Source organism: Furipterus horrens, unplaced genomic scaffold (genome assembly GCF_987537825.1).
Source record: "Furipterus horrens unplaced genomic scaffold, mFurHor1.1.pri manual_scaffold_12, whole genome shotgun sequence".
NCBI classification, from domain to species: Eukaryota; Metazoa; Chordata; class Mammalia; order Chiroptera; family Furipteridae; genus Furipterus; species Furipterus horrens.
Window position 1 is genome coordinate 98,759,609 of NW_028327182.1, and position 15,825 is coordinate 98,775,433.

Genomic DNA, 15,825 nt, shown 5'->3' on the forward strand with positions numbered 1-15,825 from the left:
TGTCCTGCACGGGGAGCCTCAGGCTATCCTGGAATCTGGGGACTATGATGTGCCCTCGACAGAAAAGCCATCCAGGCTCAGAACAGTATAAGGCGGACAAGTGTGCAGCTGTTCCCTCTGTCAGGCCTCGTGGGGATCTTTTTTCTCTTTAATGACTTCTCGAATCGGTCGTGACTCAGGCGCAGAAAATTTCTGACCCAGAGAAAAATCATTATGATCTAATTTTCTAGCACTTTCCTCCGTGATATTAATAGCATTCCCTCCCTTGAAAAACCGGGTGACATGCGGCCTCAGACAAGTAAATCTACCAGATAAATCATGCCACAGACAAGGAAGAGCTCATGTGTGAAATGAGAGTTAGATGTTTTCAAAACCACTTCATTTAAAGAGAGGACACTAATCAATACGTAGTGCTTTTCATAATGAAAGGCCCAGCGGGGCGCTGGCCACGGCTTCCAGGCCCGGCTGAGTCCCTGCGGCGCCCACGGAAGGAGGCTGTTTCCGCCGAGTCACCCTGAGCTCCAGGGCCTGGGTGACGTCCGCCCGCAGCAGGAGCCAGTGGGCGCTGGGAATGCGTGCTCCACGTGTATTTCTAAATTCTTAACACACCGCCCACACATGCTAGAATATCTAACTATTGCTAGGTGAATATTAAAATTACATATTTGCATTTTATACAAGGCGGGCGACCTGGCAACGCTGGCTTACGTCTCAAGCATGCAGAAAGAAACATGAAATAAACCCCATTTTTGAAAATAATCATTGGGAATGTTTTCTGACAACAACTCTTTTGGAATTATTTTCAATAGATAGTTTTGGAACCCCAGTGAAAATCAACTTGTCAAAATAATCCTTCTCTCTCCACACACACGCGTCCACACCAACAAAGGATGGCTCCGAGGAGGTGTTGGTGTCTGATCTCCCATTATTTTCCCACAGACTTGCGGAAGTCCCGTCTGGCCTCAGCGGCAGGAAGCTCTGAATCCAGTCGGAGGCTCAGCTCCGCTGACAAGCGGGCGGTGACCTGGGTGGTGACATCGTGCGGAGTTCATGGTCTTCTCTGTCCTAGGAACTTCTCTGTTCCTGCTCTCCCAGAAGGGATTGCTTTGGTGTTTTTCACACTTTTATTAACCAGACTATGGTGGTTGCCTGCCACCTCAACTCTACTTAGGAAAAGAGAATGGTAAATATTTAATAGGCGACACTCAGGAGTAAAACAGGGACGGGGGTGGGGGTTCATGACTCACCTGCCCCGGCGTTTTTCCCCACGGCAGCGGGTCACACCAGCGTCCGCGCCACCCTGCCGCTTCCAGTGTCGCTCTTCTCCCGCTCCCAGGCCGCCCCCCGCCCCCCAGTGGTCTGGAGGAAGTTTGGACTCAGTAACCAGCCCAAGAGCCACCAGGACCTTTGAGGAGAGGCCCCTCTGTCATGTACTGGGCACAAGTTTGGGGACAGCAAGAGTACAGTGTTCACCTGCGCTCCGCACGGCTTCCCGCAGCGCCTCTACGAGATCTGTTTGATTTTTATTTTTCCTCCCTGTAACGGCAGCTCTAAAACGACCAAGTCACGTTCTGCCGGGTAGTTCCTGCTTCGCAGCGCTTCTGAAGGCTGTCATGGGACTCACTGTCCCTTGCTGCGGACAGACACTCAACAGACATTGGTGAGGATATCGGTCAGGATCCCCTAACATGTTCGTTTTTTAACCCAATGATGGTGAAGCTCATCATCTCCTTAAGGTTCTAATCTGCTCATTTTTCACCTTTCTTTCCACAAAGGGCACGAGAGGGGGTCCAAGCCTTCCCCTAGGGAAGGAAGCAAGAGAAACGGGGCCCCTCGGGGACCACAGGAGGCTCCGTCCCACCCCCACAGCCCTGCTCGCCAGGGCCAAGGGTGGGAATGGTCACTGAGGACCCGCAGCGTCTTTGAAAACCAGGTGTCAGGGCTGCTCTGTGAGGCAGTCCAGCTCCTTCTTCCCCTGGACGCCCCAGAAACGCCAACAGGCCTGGCCTTGGAGGCACGCGGTGCTGGACGGGTGTGGGCGCCGCCAGTCAGTGCGGGCTTCCCCAGCCGCCCGAGTTCTGCACTTTGGAATTCCAGGTCCCCTCCCCAGAGCTTGCCAACGCCTTTAGCGGGCAAGCAAGAAGCCCCATTCCTGGTACAGGGACACAGCCTCCCCGGACCCCACGCTGGTTCCCAGCACCAGAAACCGCAAGCAACATTCTTCCCAGCTCCTCTCAGGGCGCCCTCGCTTCCTCTGACGCATCGCTGCACCCCAATCTCACGTGCAGGCCACCTCACTCCACAGCACGGCCCGTCCCCGAGCGGCGCGGCTCGGCCCAGTTTCATGCCCGCTCCACGTTCTGCCCTGTGTGCCCCTTCGGGCCGCGTGTGTTCTCCGTGCCACATAAGTAAGTGCGGGGCAGAGAGGCACCGGGCAGTGCTGTTCCGCGTGGGTGGTAAGTGACCGGGAGAGGGGGATGCGTTTCCCACAAACACTGAAGGAAACAGTGACATTCCGTCTGCAGAGCCCGGAGACATGCAGAGGATTTACACCCCCGATCGACCTGCTCCCAGCAATGAATCATGTTTATGGGTTTGCTCACCGAGCGCGTGGGTCTCGGGCTGGACGCCGCCCGGAAGGGCCAGGGCGGATCTGTGCATCTGCGGGCTTTCCCGCAGCCTGTTCAATGTGGACACTTAAAGGGCAGTCACCTTCCAAAGGTCACTGCTCCCATTTCTCCCGGTACCAAACTGTGCAGAAGCGGGGCTTCTCTGGTTTTAAAAAATGGGTCTCATTCTAAAAGAAAGAAAAGGCCCCCCAAGAAAGAAGTGCTGCAAAGCGCCATTGCCAAGGCGACAGCACGACAAGTGCCATTTAGGGAGGTCACCGAACACCTGGAGAGCCATCTACCTGCAGCGAGGTGCACCGCTCCTTTAGCGGGGGCGGGGTGGCGGGTGCCCATGCACCTGGACGGTTTGCTCCGGGCAGCCAGAGGGTGTTCTCACCTGCCGGGGTCCTGGTGGTGGTGGGCATGGTGCAGGGTGTCAGCGCGGGGATGTACTCGTCGTCCTGGGCGTAGCCGGCCTGGATGGCCCGGAGGTAGCTGTGGCTCCGCGTCCGGAAGCAGCCGGGCAGGTCCAGCGCGTCCATGGCCTGCAGCTCGACCTCCCCGAAGACAGACTCGCACACTGACTCGAACTGCCCGTTGACCTCCGCCTCGCTCATCTGCAACAGGCGACAGCGCCACGTCCGCGGGGCCCACCGGCCGCCGGCCACGTCCCCACCGGGCACGTGTGCGGAACCCACCCCACCGTCACATAGCCTCGTGCTCTCAGCGCTAGTCTGCCATCAGCTGGCAGCCTGGGAGTCTGGGGAGAGGGCTGCCTGGGTTATTCCTGACGAGACGCCAGCAGCCAGTGGCTTTCTGTGGCCTCTCGAGGCAAAGCTTAAAGGTGCTGGGAGCTGACTGGTCGGTCAGCAGGGGAGCCGGGGATGGGACACGGGTCAACGTCAGGGCTGCAGGCATGATTCTATGTCCAAACAAGGGACTCCCTCGAAGTTCCCAGGTTTGTCATCCGTGACAGGTGACGGCACGCCTGCCTCGGCCCCTCCCCTGGACCTGGACCTCCACTCGGGACGGCTTCTGGGACCGCACCGCCTTACAGGCTAAGCCCGGGGGACAGGGGTGGAGAGGAGCCTCACCTGGCTCACGCAGCTGGCCTGGCTCAGCGTGCTGACCGCCCTCATGTAGCTCTGGTTCCGGGAGCGGAACTTCGGGGAGCTGTAGTTGGCCACGGAGTCCAGGCCGTGACCAGCAGGCCCATCACCAGCTGTTGGCAGGAAGCTCTGGCTACACGGGAAGCAACAGGAGAAGAGATGCTCCGTGAACCTCAGCGAAGGGGCAGAGGGCATGATGGTCGGCCGAGAGGTGGCCGTGGGATTTCTAGCCCACCTCTGCCTCCTGTGATGCTCCCGAAGGTCACAGCCACAGGTATAAACGACATTGAAAGTAACAGGGGAGGCTATTTACCAAATTGGTTTGAATCCTGACATTTTAAGGACAGGAAGGAAATTAGGATCATTTCCACATTTTCAAGAAAGTGCTGGAGAAGAACTGGGCTCCTGAGCGGATGCCAGAAACCTGTGGAGATCTCGTAAAAACCATCTGCGCTTTCAGCAACTTTACCCACTTGGGACACAAAAGCGCAGGCTCGGGGCTGGCAGCGGGGCCACTGAATCAGCTTCATCATCCTAGTCCCGTCCTCTCCCACCCCCTTCAAAGTCGATTTTCTCTATTTAGTAGGGACACGTGAGGGTGTTTGGCAGCTAGAGGGGCCGCTTAGCTCAGGTTCCGGCACGTGGGACTCCTTCCGAGGTCCACTGACAGTCTCTCCACAGCGGACACACTGAGCAAGGCCTCTGTGTACAAAGGCGAGTAGGTGCACAGGCGACCTGTGAAAGTCTGTGCTTTGCTCTTCGACGTGGATTCTTGGTGAGATTTGTTTTCTCTGTGACTTACTGCTTTAGAAGTGGGACAGCAGAGAAGCTGGGCTTGGTTTTAGGTTCTGATTAAGTAAAGCCCATTTATTATAGATTCAAAGTCCCTTATTTTGTAAAAATCGTTAATTTTATATATTGATAGAATATAGTTTATATCATAATAATAAGTTCTGTTTTAAAACCAGGCACATCACGCATTCCAGTGTCCTACCTTCCCTCCACTCAAAATGGACAAAAGAAAAGGGGGGGGGGGGTCCTAACTGGGCAGGTAGAGAGTGTGACGGCCCTCGGTCCGTCGTCCTCTGGCTTCAGGCCGGGCTCTGCACCGGTACCAGCAGCGGCCTCTGTGGACCCCGGCTGACGGCCGGGAGACAGGTGATCAAACACCACCTGTGCCCACCTGGCTGTCCCACATGGAACCGCTAAAGTCAATGGAGCAGCGGAATGTGAGGCGCCCCAGGACTCTGTCACCTGTGGGGGCTCTCATGGAACCCTGTGTGTGGCCACAGCCCGCCCTGTTGGCACACGTCTGTGTGTGTGTGTGTGTGTTCACGGCAGCGTCTCATGCAGGGGCCTCCGGCGGCCGCCCTGCCTGACTCTCAGGCTCTTGGCTCACCTTTGTCTTTGAAAATGTCACTTTCTGCGTCTCTCCTGTGCTTCTTGTGTCCCTGAAATCGCTGGCTTCCTGCCTGGCATTTCTACAAATCAGCACTGATACCTGGTTTTCTTCCACCCTAACAGTGGTCACTCCTGAGTGATTCTGCCACCCCATCCCCGTCGCATCCTCCGGTGACAGGCCCTTCCCAGTCGAGGCCCTGAGCCCTGTCTTCTCTGAGTTGGCTCCGAGAGGGCGGGGACAGCCTCAGAGGCAGAGCACAGGCCTTGGTGGCTATCGGGGGCCGTCAGGGGCCCTCCCAGGAGAGCCACCGCACTCTGGGGTCCCACGTTTAAGATGCTATTCTAACCCCCAGTGAGTTTTTATTCCCAAACCGGGGGTGCCTCCTAGAGAAGAGCTGCTGTTGCAGAAGCTAATGTAAGTGTTTCTTTTAAGCACAGACAACGGTTGGCATTTGACACGTATCGTGTCCCGGGCAATGGCAGGAATTTCACGCTGTACTGACCCGTTTGATCTTCACGGGAATCCCATGAGGCTGTTCATACCGTCGCGGCGCCCACGGGGAGACTGAGGCACAGCCACCATGCCTGCCGCACAGGCTCACACGGCAGCGGCAGAGCAGCACGCGGGCCCAGGCCGTCGGCTCCAGGATTCGCGCCCGCGTCGAGACCTCAGCTGCTGAGCCCAAGCGCTCAGGTCCTCTAACCTCAGGCTCATTACGTTTCAGAGAGCTGTTTTTATCACAGTGGCTTAGCATTTTATCAGATAGAGACCAAGGAGGCCAGAGATCCTGAAAAATCACAGACCTGGGGACTGAAAAGCAGATGCTGAGCCTGGTCAGGGCTGCCCCTCCCCCCTTTTCCAGCACCTGGCGGGACCCCGCCCAGGACCTTCCCTGCGGTCCCCTAGAAACCCACCCAGTGAACCCCTGTCATTCTGAAATTCCCTCCAAGCCCCTCGGTTTTTCCCTAGGTTGTCAGGAACAGAAATGTATTTTCATGTATAGACTTGGGGGAGCTCAGAAACTTTTCTAGAATAACACAGAAACAATTTTTCTAGTTTGTTTTCCTTTCAGATGACGCTGTCTTAGAGCGTCACAGGCCCCGATGGGGCCAGACCCTACTTTTGAAGCCACCAGAGTGAAAAGTATTGTAGGAAAGAGACCTTTGTTCTCCTGGGGCCCTGGCTTCCCCTCGATCTGCAAATGGCCAGATGCCCTGCTGAAGGCAGCCCCCCGACCAGCTCTGGGACTTCTGCTCCCTCGAAGATCAAATTTACATAACCAACCGCCAGCCTCCCCAGCCTCTGCAGCAGCCGGGACAGAACCCGAAAATGCAGACAAATCCGCTACCCCTTCCTCCTGTCCCCTGAGGAACCTGGCGGGGACCCCGTGGGTCTGTGAGGGAGAAACGGGAGACGTTACTTTGACACTAAATATGTCCCTGCAGACACAGGGGTGTCTCGTTTTCAGAAAGGGAGGCCCGGTGCTCACAGCCGCGTGGCACCAGGCGGAATATTCCACACAGGGCGGGGTGCAGGCGTGTGGGCACATGTGTGCTATGCTCCTCCGACCCCACAGGGTTACACGGATGTTTTCAGTGCACATGTCACATAAACTCGAATTAACCCCCTGGTTTCAGACGTTTTAGACCCAGCGTCCTCGCAGGCATAAGTGTGGGAGACAGAGGCCTGCTTGTCCCCAGTGACGTCCCATCAACACCTGCCTGCAGGTGGGGACCCGCCAGGTTCCCACGTCCCCTCTCAGCCCAACGGCAAGGCCACAACAGAGGTCCCTGGAGCCACGTTGCAGCTGCATCAGCCTCTAGAGTTCAAGGGGCCCCTGACACCTGCAGGCACCGCGTCCTCAGGGGAACCGCTGACGGCGACGCTCGGCCAGGAGCATGAGTGCAGCCCCCGGGACCGGGGCCAGTGGCCACCATGACCCCTGCCAGCCTGCCTTGGGCACACGTTCAGGTGAATTTGAGACAAACGACAAGACTGCAGGAAGCAACGGTGAGGAAACAGCCGTGTAAGTGACAATTCTGAACAATTGTTGGGTGTGTGGGTGAAGAGGAGAGCGTGCCGGGGTCCTGTGAGGAAAACGGGGTTTTTCTGGGGGGATGTGTCGAGGGCAACATTTATTTTTAGGAAGTGATAACAAGAGGCCCCTGGAAGGTGAGCAGGACCAGCTTTCTGTCTGTGGATGCCGCTGCCCCACGGCCGGGGACGGTCCCCGGAGGACGTGGCGCAGGCCTGGGCAGAAGTCAGCCCACGCTCAGGTCCCACCAGCCACTGGCTGACGTGTCCCTCTGGACATGTGGCGTCACCTCTGAGCACCTGGAAAGCGAGGACGCAGGCCGCCGTGTTGAGGGACAGCTCCGACCACCCGCCGCGCCCTGCCCGCCCGCCCGCCTTCACTGCCCAGCTGTGCTCGCCCGTCCACAGGCTCCGGCCCCTCCGCAGGCCACGCTTCCACGTGCAGGGTAGTGTCCTCTCGTCAGTCTCTCCGGAAGCTGATGGACGTGGCCCCTCGGTCTGGAGAGACTGAGCCCCCTAACCACGTGGGGTTCCACCGCGGGGTCTCTGCTTACAGCTTTCCCCCCTCGGGCAATGCCTGTGGTTCTCAGCGCAGGTCCTACGCACCGTGAGGTGTGGGAGGCCGTTTGTATTTCTCAGCTCTCCCCGGGCTCCTTTCCCACGCCGTCCAGGCGCACGTGTGGTCTGTGTCTGGCCGTGGGGACCGTCGGGACGCACTCCCAGCCTGACCACCACAGCTGGCGGTTCAGGGCCACGCAGTATTTGGGCTCTGCTGCCCACGGCCTCGGCCTCCCCACCAGCCTGGGGGGCTTTGAGGGCGTTTTCAGGCTCTCAGGCAGTGATGTGGGCTTCACCAGCAAGAATCTGACTCCCGCGGTCTCAGTGTGGCCCGCGTCGGCGCCGAAGACGGGAGCCGGGACGTCCCTGAGACAAGGCGCAAGCCGGGCTCTCTCTCCGAGGAAGGAGGGGATTTCAGCATGGCCAGCAGGGCTCAGGGTGGGCGCTGGATGCGCGAGCGCATCTGTGGGGTCAGCCGGCGCGGCGGGAGGACGCCCGCCCGGCTCACGGTTGATCACCACGTGCTCTCTCCCTTTGTCACGTCCACGACCACGGGGTGAATCACACCCTCTCAGGGAGAGAAGTGGGTTCACACCGACCAGTGGCTCGGAGCCCAAGGCTGTGCTGGGCGTCAGTGGGTGGAGCCCCAGACCAGCTAGGCTGCAGGGACATCGTGGTGCCCCCGTGTCTGAAGTCCCCCAACATGAGGGGAGGCTGATGTCTGGTCCCGCCCCTGACTGTGGGGTAGGGGTCCTGCCACACTCCTTACAGACCCGATGCAGGCCTCGTGTCACTGCTCCTGCGGTTTCCTAGCTCACACTCGCGTCCCCATTTCCCTCCGAGCGTGTAAGCATCTGCAGGGTGGGGCCCCGGCTCTGGGTCCGCTGCTGCCCGACCAGCCTCCACTGACTGGCTCCCGCGGGACGGCAGACGCTGTGGAGCGTGACAGGGTCCCGGCCTCTCCCACTTCCCGTCAGCACTCCCTGCACAATCGTGTGGGATTTCACTGAACTCTGTAACGAAGGTGGTTCGCGTTTGTCAAATTCACAATTTTGATTCGGTTGCAATTCAAAATTTTTCTTCGTCCTCCCACGAGCTAATGATAAGGAATGACCGCCAAAGCCACACCGACACTTTGCTCATCACCCTGTGCACCAGGCACGGGAGGGGGCGTCCCCCAAACAGGCCTGGTCTGGAGCACCACCGTCTCCTGCATGTGACAGCCACGGCTCTGGCGCAGCATCAGCGCAGCACGGATAGGCCAGCTGCCCCTGCTGTTGACCTTCACGCAGGACAGGGACAGCTCCAACCGGGACCCAAACAGCCCTCCCGTCTGCCCCCAACCCCAGCTGCTGGGACCAGGGACGCCTGCAGCCTGTGTGCTGAGGGCAAGAGGAGCCGAGTTACCCAGCAGGGTTCTCTATTTTGGGAATGTATCACTAATACAATAGTATATGCTATTATATTTGTAAAATCAGTCTATTTCCTGCCCTCGCCTGCAAAAACACTGTTGCCCACAAGTGCACTTGTGAAGTTACAGTAAAAAACATACCCCGTTAGGACCGTCACACACTCACAGACATGCTCCTCATGGAAACATCTGGAACGGCCTGAGGCGGCCCTGATGGACCACACTGCCCGTGAGAGTCGCTTTCAAATTAACATCCGACACGGAAACCGCCCGGGTCCGCCCCCTCATCGCGGTGTGATAACTAACTAACCAAGGGCCTGGCTTTCTCTAAACGGACTTGCAAATCGATGGCCATAGAATCTCATGTTTTCAACTCAGAAACCCTCTTTAGTCGGGATCGCGCGGGGGGAGGGGTCTGAGGCGTGAGGTGTATTTGGTGGGGGGGGTTCTTACGTGTGCAGCCCTCCCAGTGGCCTAAGCAGGGGCTCAGGCCGTAGGGCGGCCGTGGGGGACGTTTTGGGACTGGAGTCTGACTCCCCGCTCTCGTCGTCGCCCATGGCCCGGATGTAGCTCCCGCTGCGCATCCTCCGGCAGGGGATCTCGTCCTTGCCCCCGGCTGGGTACCCGGCCCACTCGTCCTGCGGCACCTGGGGGAGAACAGACACAGGGTGTCAGCCGCCGCCGGGGCCTGGCCGCGCACGGCTCTCCCGGGGAACAAGTTCTCCTCGGTCCTCGGAGACGCAGCCGTCCTCCGCTGTCCGCCGGTTAACTTGGACGCACAGGCCGGAGCTCCGTGGGGCTCAGCCGCCGGGACCCTGCAAGGACAGCAACGCGGGAAACGTGAGAAAATGTTCGGAAAGCAACAGGAGGAGACCCCTGGACTCTCGGCCCGAAGAGAAGCCGCTGGCGACGCCCCCAGTGATTTCCCTGGGCATCTGGGAGTGAAACGGAGGGGAACTGGAGAAGGAAAGGGTCACCGGTGCAGATGAGGAGGAGGAGGAAGGAACACAGGGGAAGGAGGGGCCCTTGTGGTGCCCGATGCTCGGCTGTCTCAGGCGAAGTCCCTGCGTCCGTGCCACCGCCGCTGCTTGCGACCCAAACCACTGGCTTCCGCCTGTGCAGACCCGGGCCCAGCAGCGTCCCCTCTGTGGGGCGTCCCCAGACGGCAGGGACCGTGCCAGGGACCTAACGCTCCTCGGGGCCAGAGCAGGGGCGGTTCACAACACTCCCTGCAGCCTCACCGTGGACGCAGCCGGACGCAGCCGGACGCAGCAGGGACAGGCGCTCTTAGAGCAGAGAGCACTGGTGCCTTTCAGACTTTAGAAGCAGGCCCGGCCCTGCTGGTGAGGCTCAGTGGACTGAGCGCCAGCCTGTGAACCGAAAAGTCGCCCGTTCGATTCCCAGTCAGGGCACAGGCCTGTGTTGTGGGCCGGTCCCCGGTTGAGGGCGCACAAGAGGCAGCCACACATGGATGTTTCTCTTCCTCTCTCTCCCCCTCCCTTCCCCTCTTTCAAAAAATAAATAAATAAAATCTTTAAAAGCAGATCCACCCACATGATGCACGGGAGACAGTATCATGGGCTCCGCAATGATTTCTCTTCATACTCATATTTTCTAAATTTTCCATGTGGACCATACATTGCTATTGTGATAAAAAAAATAAACACTTCTACTTTAAGGAAAGTCAGTCCCCAGTGACAATAACTTCAGTAGAGGAAACAGACATAAAACCCAGGAATTGTAGTTTAATCAGGACAAAGAAAAGGGGCAGAACAGAGTGGGTGTCTGCTGAAGCTCTGGACGGAATCAGGTGGTCTGGGAGGGCTTCCTGGCGGTGAGGCCTGGGCTTCTGACCGACTTGAATCGGAGCAGCAGGAAGGTACAGGCAGAGGTGGCAACTGCGCCGGCTCCATCCCTGTGTTTGGGAGGAGGCGGCTCAGAGTGGCGTGCGGGGTGACCCAGGGTGGCAGCAGGGTGGCTGGATAGAGGGCCGCGGCCACCTGCCCTGAGAGAGACATCCCACTGGCCACTTACAGAGTTCCTGTGAAGTAAAAACATGTTTCCACGAGAAACAAAGCAAAGGTTGTTAACCAGCAACCTGTGAGTTAAACCAGATCGTGTTTTTCTATTTCTGGTTTTAGAAGCCAATTTTGTGTCTTTGCCAGAAGAAATTTCCACACAGGAAAAGTGTCCACCGGAGTCAAGCACAGACGGCACACACAGTCCCAGGCGCATGTGGGGACCGTCATGGGGACAGAAGCGCGACTCTGAGCGTCACGGGAACAAGCCGTCCCCACGCCCTGCAGCCGGCGGGGAGCGGGCAAACCCGTAGCGCCTGGAGCTGGGAACCTGCCGCGTCCCACGGAAATGAGCCACCCTCGTCACCCACGGCCGAGGTGGGGGACAGCCAGCGCTTCTGAGCCGACGTGCCCTGAGGTGGACCAAGTGCACAGGCTCCGAGGACACCCCGGCTCCGCGGGTGGAACATCTGGTTTTCAAGCAGCGGCACAGACGCTCTGTGTCCCCAGGGCGGGGTCCTCCTCATTCATTCAACACGCTGCTTCACGCGCGCAGCTGGTGGGCCCATCCCCGTCCCCGTCCCGGGGGTCTCTCCAGAGCAGGGCGCCAGCTTCCGAATTGCCTAATTTTCCAGGAAGTGCCAGTGTGCTGTGAGGGCACCGAGGGGCCCCCCTAGAGTCGGCCTGGGCTGCTGATGGGTGTCACGGACTGGGCGGCACGCAGCGTCCGGGGCCCACACGGCCAGTTTGGGGAAAACCGAGACGTCGCGCCTGTTCTGGGTGACGTTGGATTCTGACTGTGTTTTCCGTCTACAATCGCCTGAGCTGTGGGTCAAGCTCTGCTCTGTACATAAACCAAAGTTGTCTTTTTCCCCACGGTTTTAATGAGCAATGGCTTTTTCAGGAAGGCAACTAACCGTGCAGGTCAAGGGCCAGCACTTTGCCGAGAATTGTGTGCCGTCTCCAAGAAGCCCACGGCTGGCAGCCCGCCAGCCCCCACCTTCCTGTCCCCGAGGTCTCTCGGCAGCTGGGGCGGGTGCAGCCATGTGGCCTGAGCTCAGCTGCACACTGCCCGCCGGCCTGCGTGATGTTCACGGAGGGATGACCCACGATGCTTTGTCTGCTGGTGGAGGAAACACGAAAACAAGAGCCTTTTCAGGGAACAAATGGATGGCGCTTCCTTGCAAATGTCCACGGTCAGCTTTGACCTCAAGAGCAAAGACCCTTCAGCACAAGGAGGAACTAAGAAACAGCTCTTTGTTGGTCTCCAAAATGCTCTCGTTTGCGGTGAAAACTGCGCAGAGCGTGAACATCCGCTGCTCCCACCTTTCTGGTGAAACCTTCCCCTCGGGTCTCAGGACAAAGACCTCAGCGCCCATTCTCCGGCGGGGAAGCCAGCCCAGCGTGGGAGCGCCCAGTTCCACCAACCACGGCCACTGTCATGCCGTCTGCACGTCATGAAGACGCATGAGCGTGACCAGGGGCTCGTGGGACATGATCACGAGGGGACAGAGGGAGGGACAGAAACTGTGAGCCACATCCTGGGACAGGTGTCCACACACAGACGCAGAGGAGGGAGGGACAGGAGCCAGTCCCCCTCTGAGGCACGCGAGTCCTCGCGGGTCACAGGGCCCAGGAGGGCCAGCACCACCCCCACCCCTGGGTCCCACCGCACCTGCCCCTGGCAGGGCCTCCCAACCTGGGGACAGCCCCATGCCATGTGCCAGCTCAGAGATGCAGGGCTGGGGTCCCAACAGGGGTCCCTCAGGAGGCCGCATGGGGCAGGGTCCACACCTGGCAACTGATGGGGCCTCAAGGAATGGAGACGGCGAGTGGGTTTGCAGGGGACAGGAGACCATCCTCTCCACTCCGCCCCCCAGCCCTGGCCTGGGAGCAGCGGTATTTCATGCCAGGGGCTTGGGCTTTAAGGTGCGGTCCCCTGAGTCACAGCCTCCTGGGCTCAGATCCCAGGGCGGCGTTTTCTGCGTGTTGCTACGTAAAGACCAAGTGTTCTGACATCTGGGGACATGCTATGCAGGGTCGCAGCTCAGCCGAGCCCCTGCCCACACCTCAGAGCCCATCCGCACCCCAGCGCCTCCTGGGGAGGAGAAGGGAGGGGTGACATGGTCTTCCCCCCTGGCAGAGAAGGGCGTCAATGATGTGAAACATTTAATGCTCACCCAGTGAACACCGAGATACCCCGGGCACGGGAGCCACAGGCCGGTGCCGCCACGGGAGGCCAGCGCAGGCGGAAGCAGACCAGGAAAGTGTCAGCAGACAGACCACTGCTAAGACCCCCTCTCCCATCCCCCGGGTTCACAGGAGGAGTGAGGACACACACAGGAGGGACCTGGTGTTCAAGAGAAACCTCCGCCCGGTGCCCTGGGCTCCCACCTGCATCCAGATTCAAACAAATTGGGGAAGAGAAATGTGCACAGCTGGGAAATCTGAACACCGGCTACTGGTCTGAGACCATCAAGGAGCTGACATCATTTTTCATGTCTGCGGCTGGTGTGACAGTTACGTCTCCAGAGAAGAGTCCTTGCCTCCCTGGGTGGCTCCTGACTGGCAAGCACAGAACATTTACTGGCCTGCGTGGGACATGTCTCAGGGCAACCTAAATGGGCAGGCGTGTGAGTCCCAAAGAGACAGGCTTGGCCACGCTCTGGCTGGTTCTGAAGCTGCGTGACGAGTGTGCAGGGAGAGTGAGCGTGAACACGGAATGCAAGTGCCATGCACGTGAAAGGAAAACGCCAGACTCTTCAGCTCTGCTATGGCACTGCTGGCGATGGAAGTACCCGCGGGAGCACTTCCAGGGGCCTCCCGGGCCAATGCCGCCCCCACACGCTCAGTGGAGACCCGGTTGGGAGGCAGCAAGGAAACCATACAGAACAGCAAGTTCCACGGTACACGCTGCCTCTCGCCATCTGCGGTCTCTCACGTGTCCCCACCTTTGCTGAAGTCATCCACCGGGCACCCCAGAGGAATGGGAAGGGACCTTTTCCAAACTCACACCTATAAGGCTATCGCCCAACGTGGTCAGTGAACTCACTCAAGCTGCAGGCCCGTTTCCGCCGGGCCTAACCAGCCACCTTTGAATGAGGAAACGCTACTGTGGGCGAACACACCCCACTGCCGTCGCTCAGCTAGCTCCGCAGCCTTGGAGGCAGTAAGGGAAGGGCCCACCATGTGTGTTTCAGGCGGGATTAAAGGTCCCCGCAGTCTTCCCAGGCTAGGCCAGCCAAGTCCCCGTGAGTCTGCCGCAGAGACCATGATGCAACGGGCCGTCCCGCGCGGGCCCCCTTACCTGCAGGTAGTGGCACGACCTCAGGGACGGCTTGATCTCCTGGTGCCCCAGCGGCTTATCCAGGTTGAGGGAGCTCTTGCGGTAGGCCTCCTTGGCCTGGCTCACCGTCAGCGTGGACCAGGAGCTGCGCTTCATGTACTTGGCGTCGGGCGTCACGGCGAAGCCCTCGCAGGCTGAGCACTTGACATCGTTGTTGCTCCTAGAGGTCTTCAGGGAGAGGTCCCCGAAGGGGCCCGGCAGCGGCTCCGCGTAGCAGTGGGCGGCGTGGTCCGCCAGGCGCCTGTTGACCACGCTGGGGGCCCGGCAGGTGCTGTCGCTGTCCAGGTTGTCGTCGGAGCTCCACCAGCTGCTCAGGCCCGACCTGTGCTTGCTCTCGGGCCTCCGGTCCTTGCTTTTGCTCCGCTTGCTGTGCTTGGGGTGGTGGCCGTGGGGGGGGTGGTCCTCACCCCGGCCGTCTCCCTTGGTCCCGTTGACGTTGCTCTTGGAGGAGCCCTCCAGAGAGTGGGACTTGGTGAAGAGCTTCTGCACCGAGTGCACGAGGTGCCGGATGCGGCCCGGGCTCTCGCCGCGCGGCTCGCTGGTGGCGGACGTCCGCTGGTACTGCAGCGTGTGGAACCCGTCCCTGTGCAGCGGCAGCTGCTTCTCGAACTGGTCCAGGAGGTTGGCCGGGAGCCGGTTGACTTTGGCGCTGGCGTGGGACACAACGCCATCGTCCCTGGCGTCGAAGTGGGAGCTGTAGTGCATCCTGGGAAAGGTGCTGCTGGACACGTGGTCGGCGAGCACCACCGGCAGCATCACGCACTCGGAGTGCACGGAGCTGCGGGGTGAGCGGCGGTGGCGGTCCAGCGGGCAGCCGTCCACGGGGCTGAGCAGGTAGGGCTGCCGCGCGTCCAGCCCATGGCGCAGGTGCTCGCAGTCCCCGGGCAGCGAGAGGCCACACGTGTGGCCGGAGCACAGCGGGGGCTGGTTCCGGCTCCCGGACAAGCCTTTCATGGTCCTGGGGGCGGGGGAGTACCTTTCCTCATCGAAGTGCTGCAGGGGCGGCCACGGGTACTGCTGGTCTGCGGAAGAAACAGAGGAACGTCGCGTGAGACTTGGTGCAAACGCTGACGAAGAGCCGTCCGTGCCGGGGCAGTGAGCTGTCTGACGCCCCCCGTGTGAGCTGTTTGCGTCTGGTGGGCGGCACTCACCTTCGGTCTGGGCGTTTGCCATGTCTGCCGCTCCAAAGCGCAAGAATCTTAAGAAGACTAAACTTTCATTATCCCCAATATGGTTCTACAATGACAAATATTTAGTGTCCCCTAGACTTACCAGGTCCCTTGAGAGCAAGACTTTGTGGTTATTAGCAAATAAACAATTTGAGTGAAAACATGAGTT

The 15,825-nt window shown here is 59.4% G+C and overlaps 1 protein-coding gene across 1 annotated transcript in view; it reads right to left on the minus strand.

Annotated features, from left to right (window-relative positions):
- DLGAP2 (DLG associated protein 2) overlaps window positions 1–15,456 on the minus strand; it is a 45,390-nt gene extending 29,934 nt beyond the window's left edge. The window contains exons 1-4 of the mRNA XM_090258045.1: window positions 14,449–15,456; window positions 9,577–9,770; window positions 3,704–3,851; window positions 3,007–3,226 (exon numbers count right to left, since the gene is read on the minus strand). Coding sequence (XP_090114171.1) covers window positions 3,007–3,226; window positions 3,704–3,851; window positions 9,577–9,770; window positions 14,449–15,441 — 1,555 coding nt within the window. The 5' untranslated portion in view covers window positions 15,442–15,456. The remainder of the gene's footprint in view (window positions 1–3,006; window positions 3,227–3,703; window positions 3,852–9,576; window positions 9,771–14,448) is intronic.
- Between the last annotated feature and the right edge of the window lie 369 nt (window positions 15,457–15,825).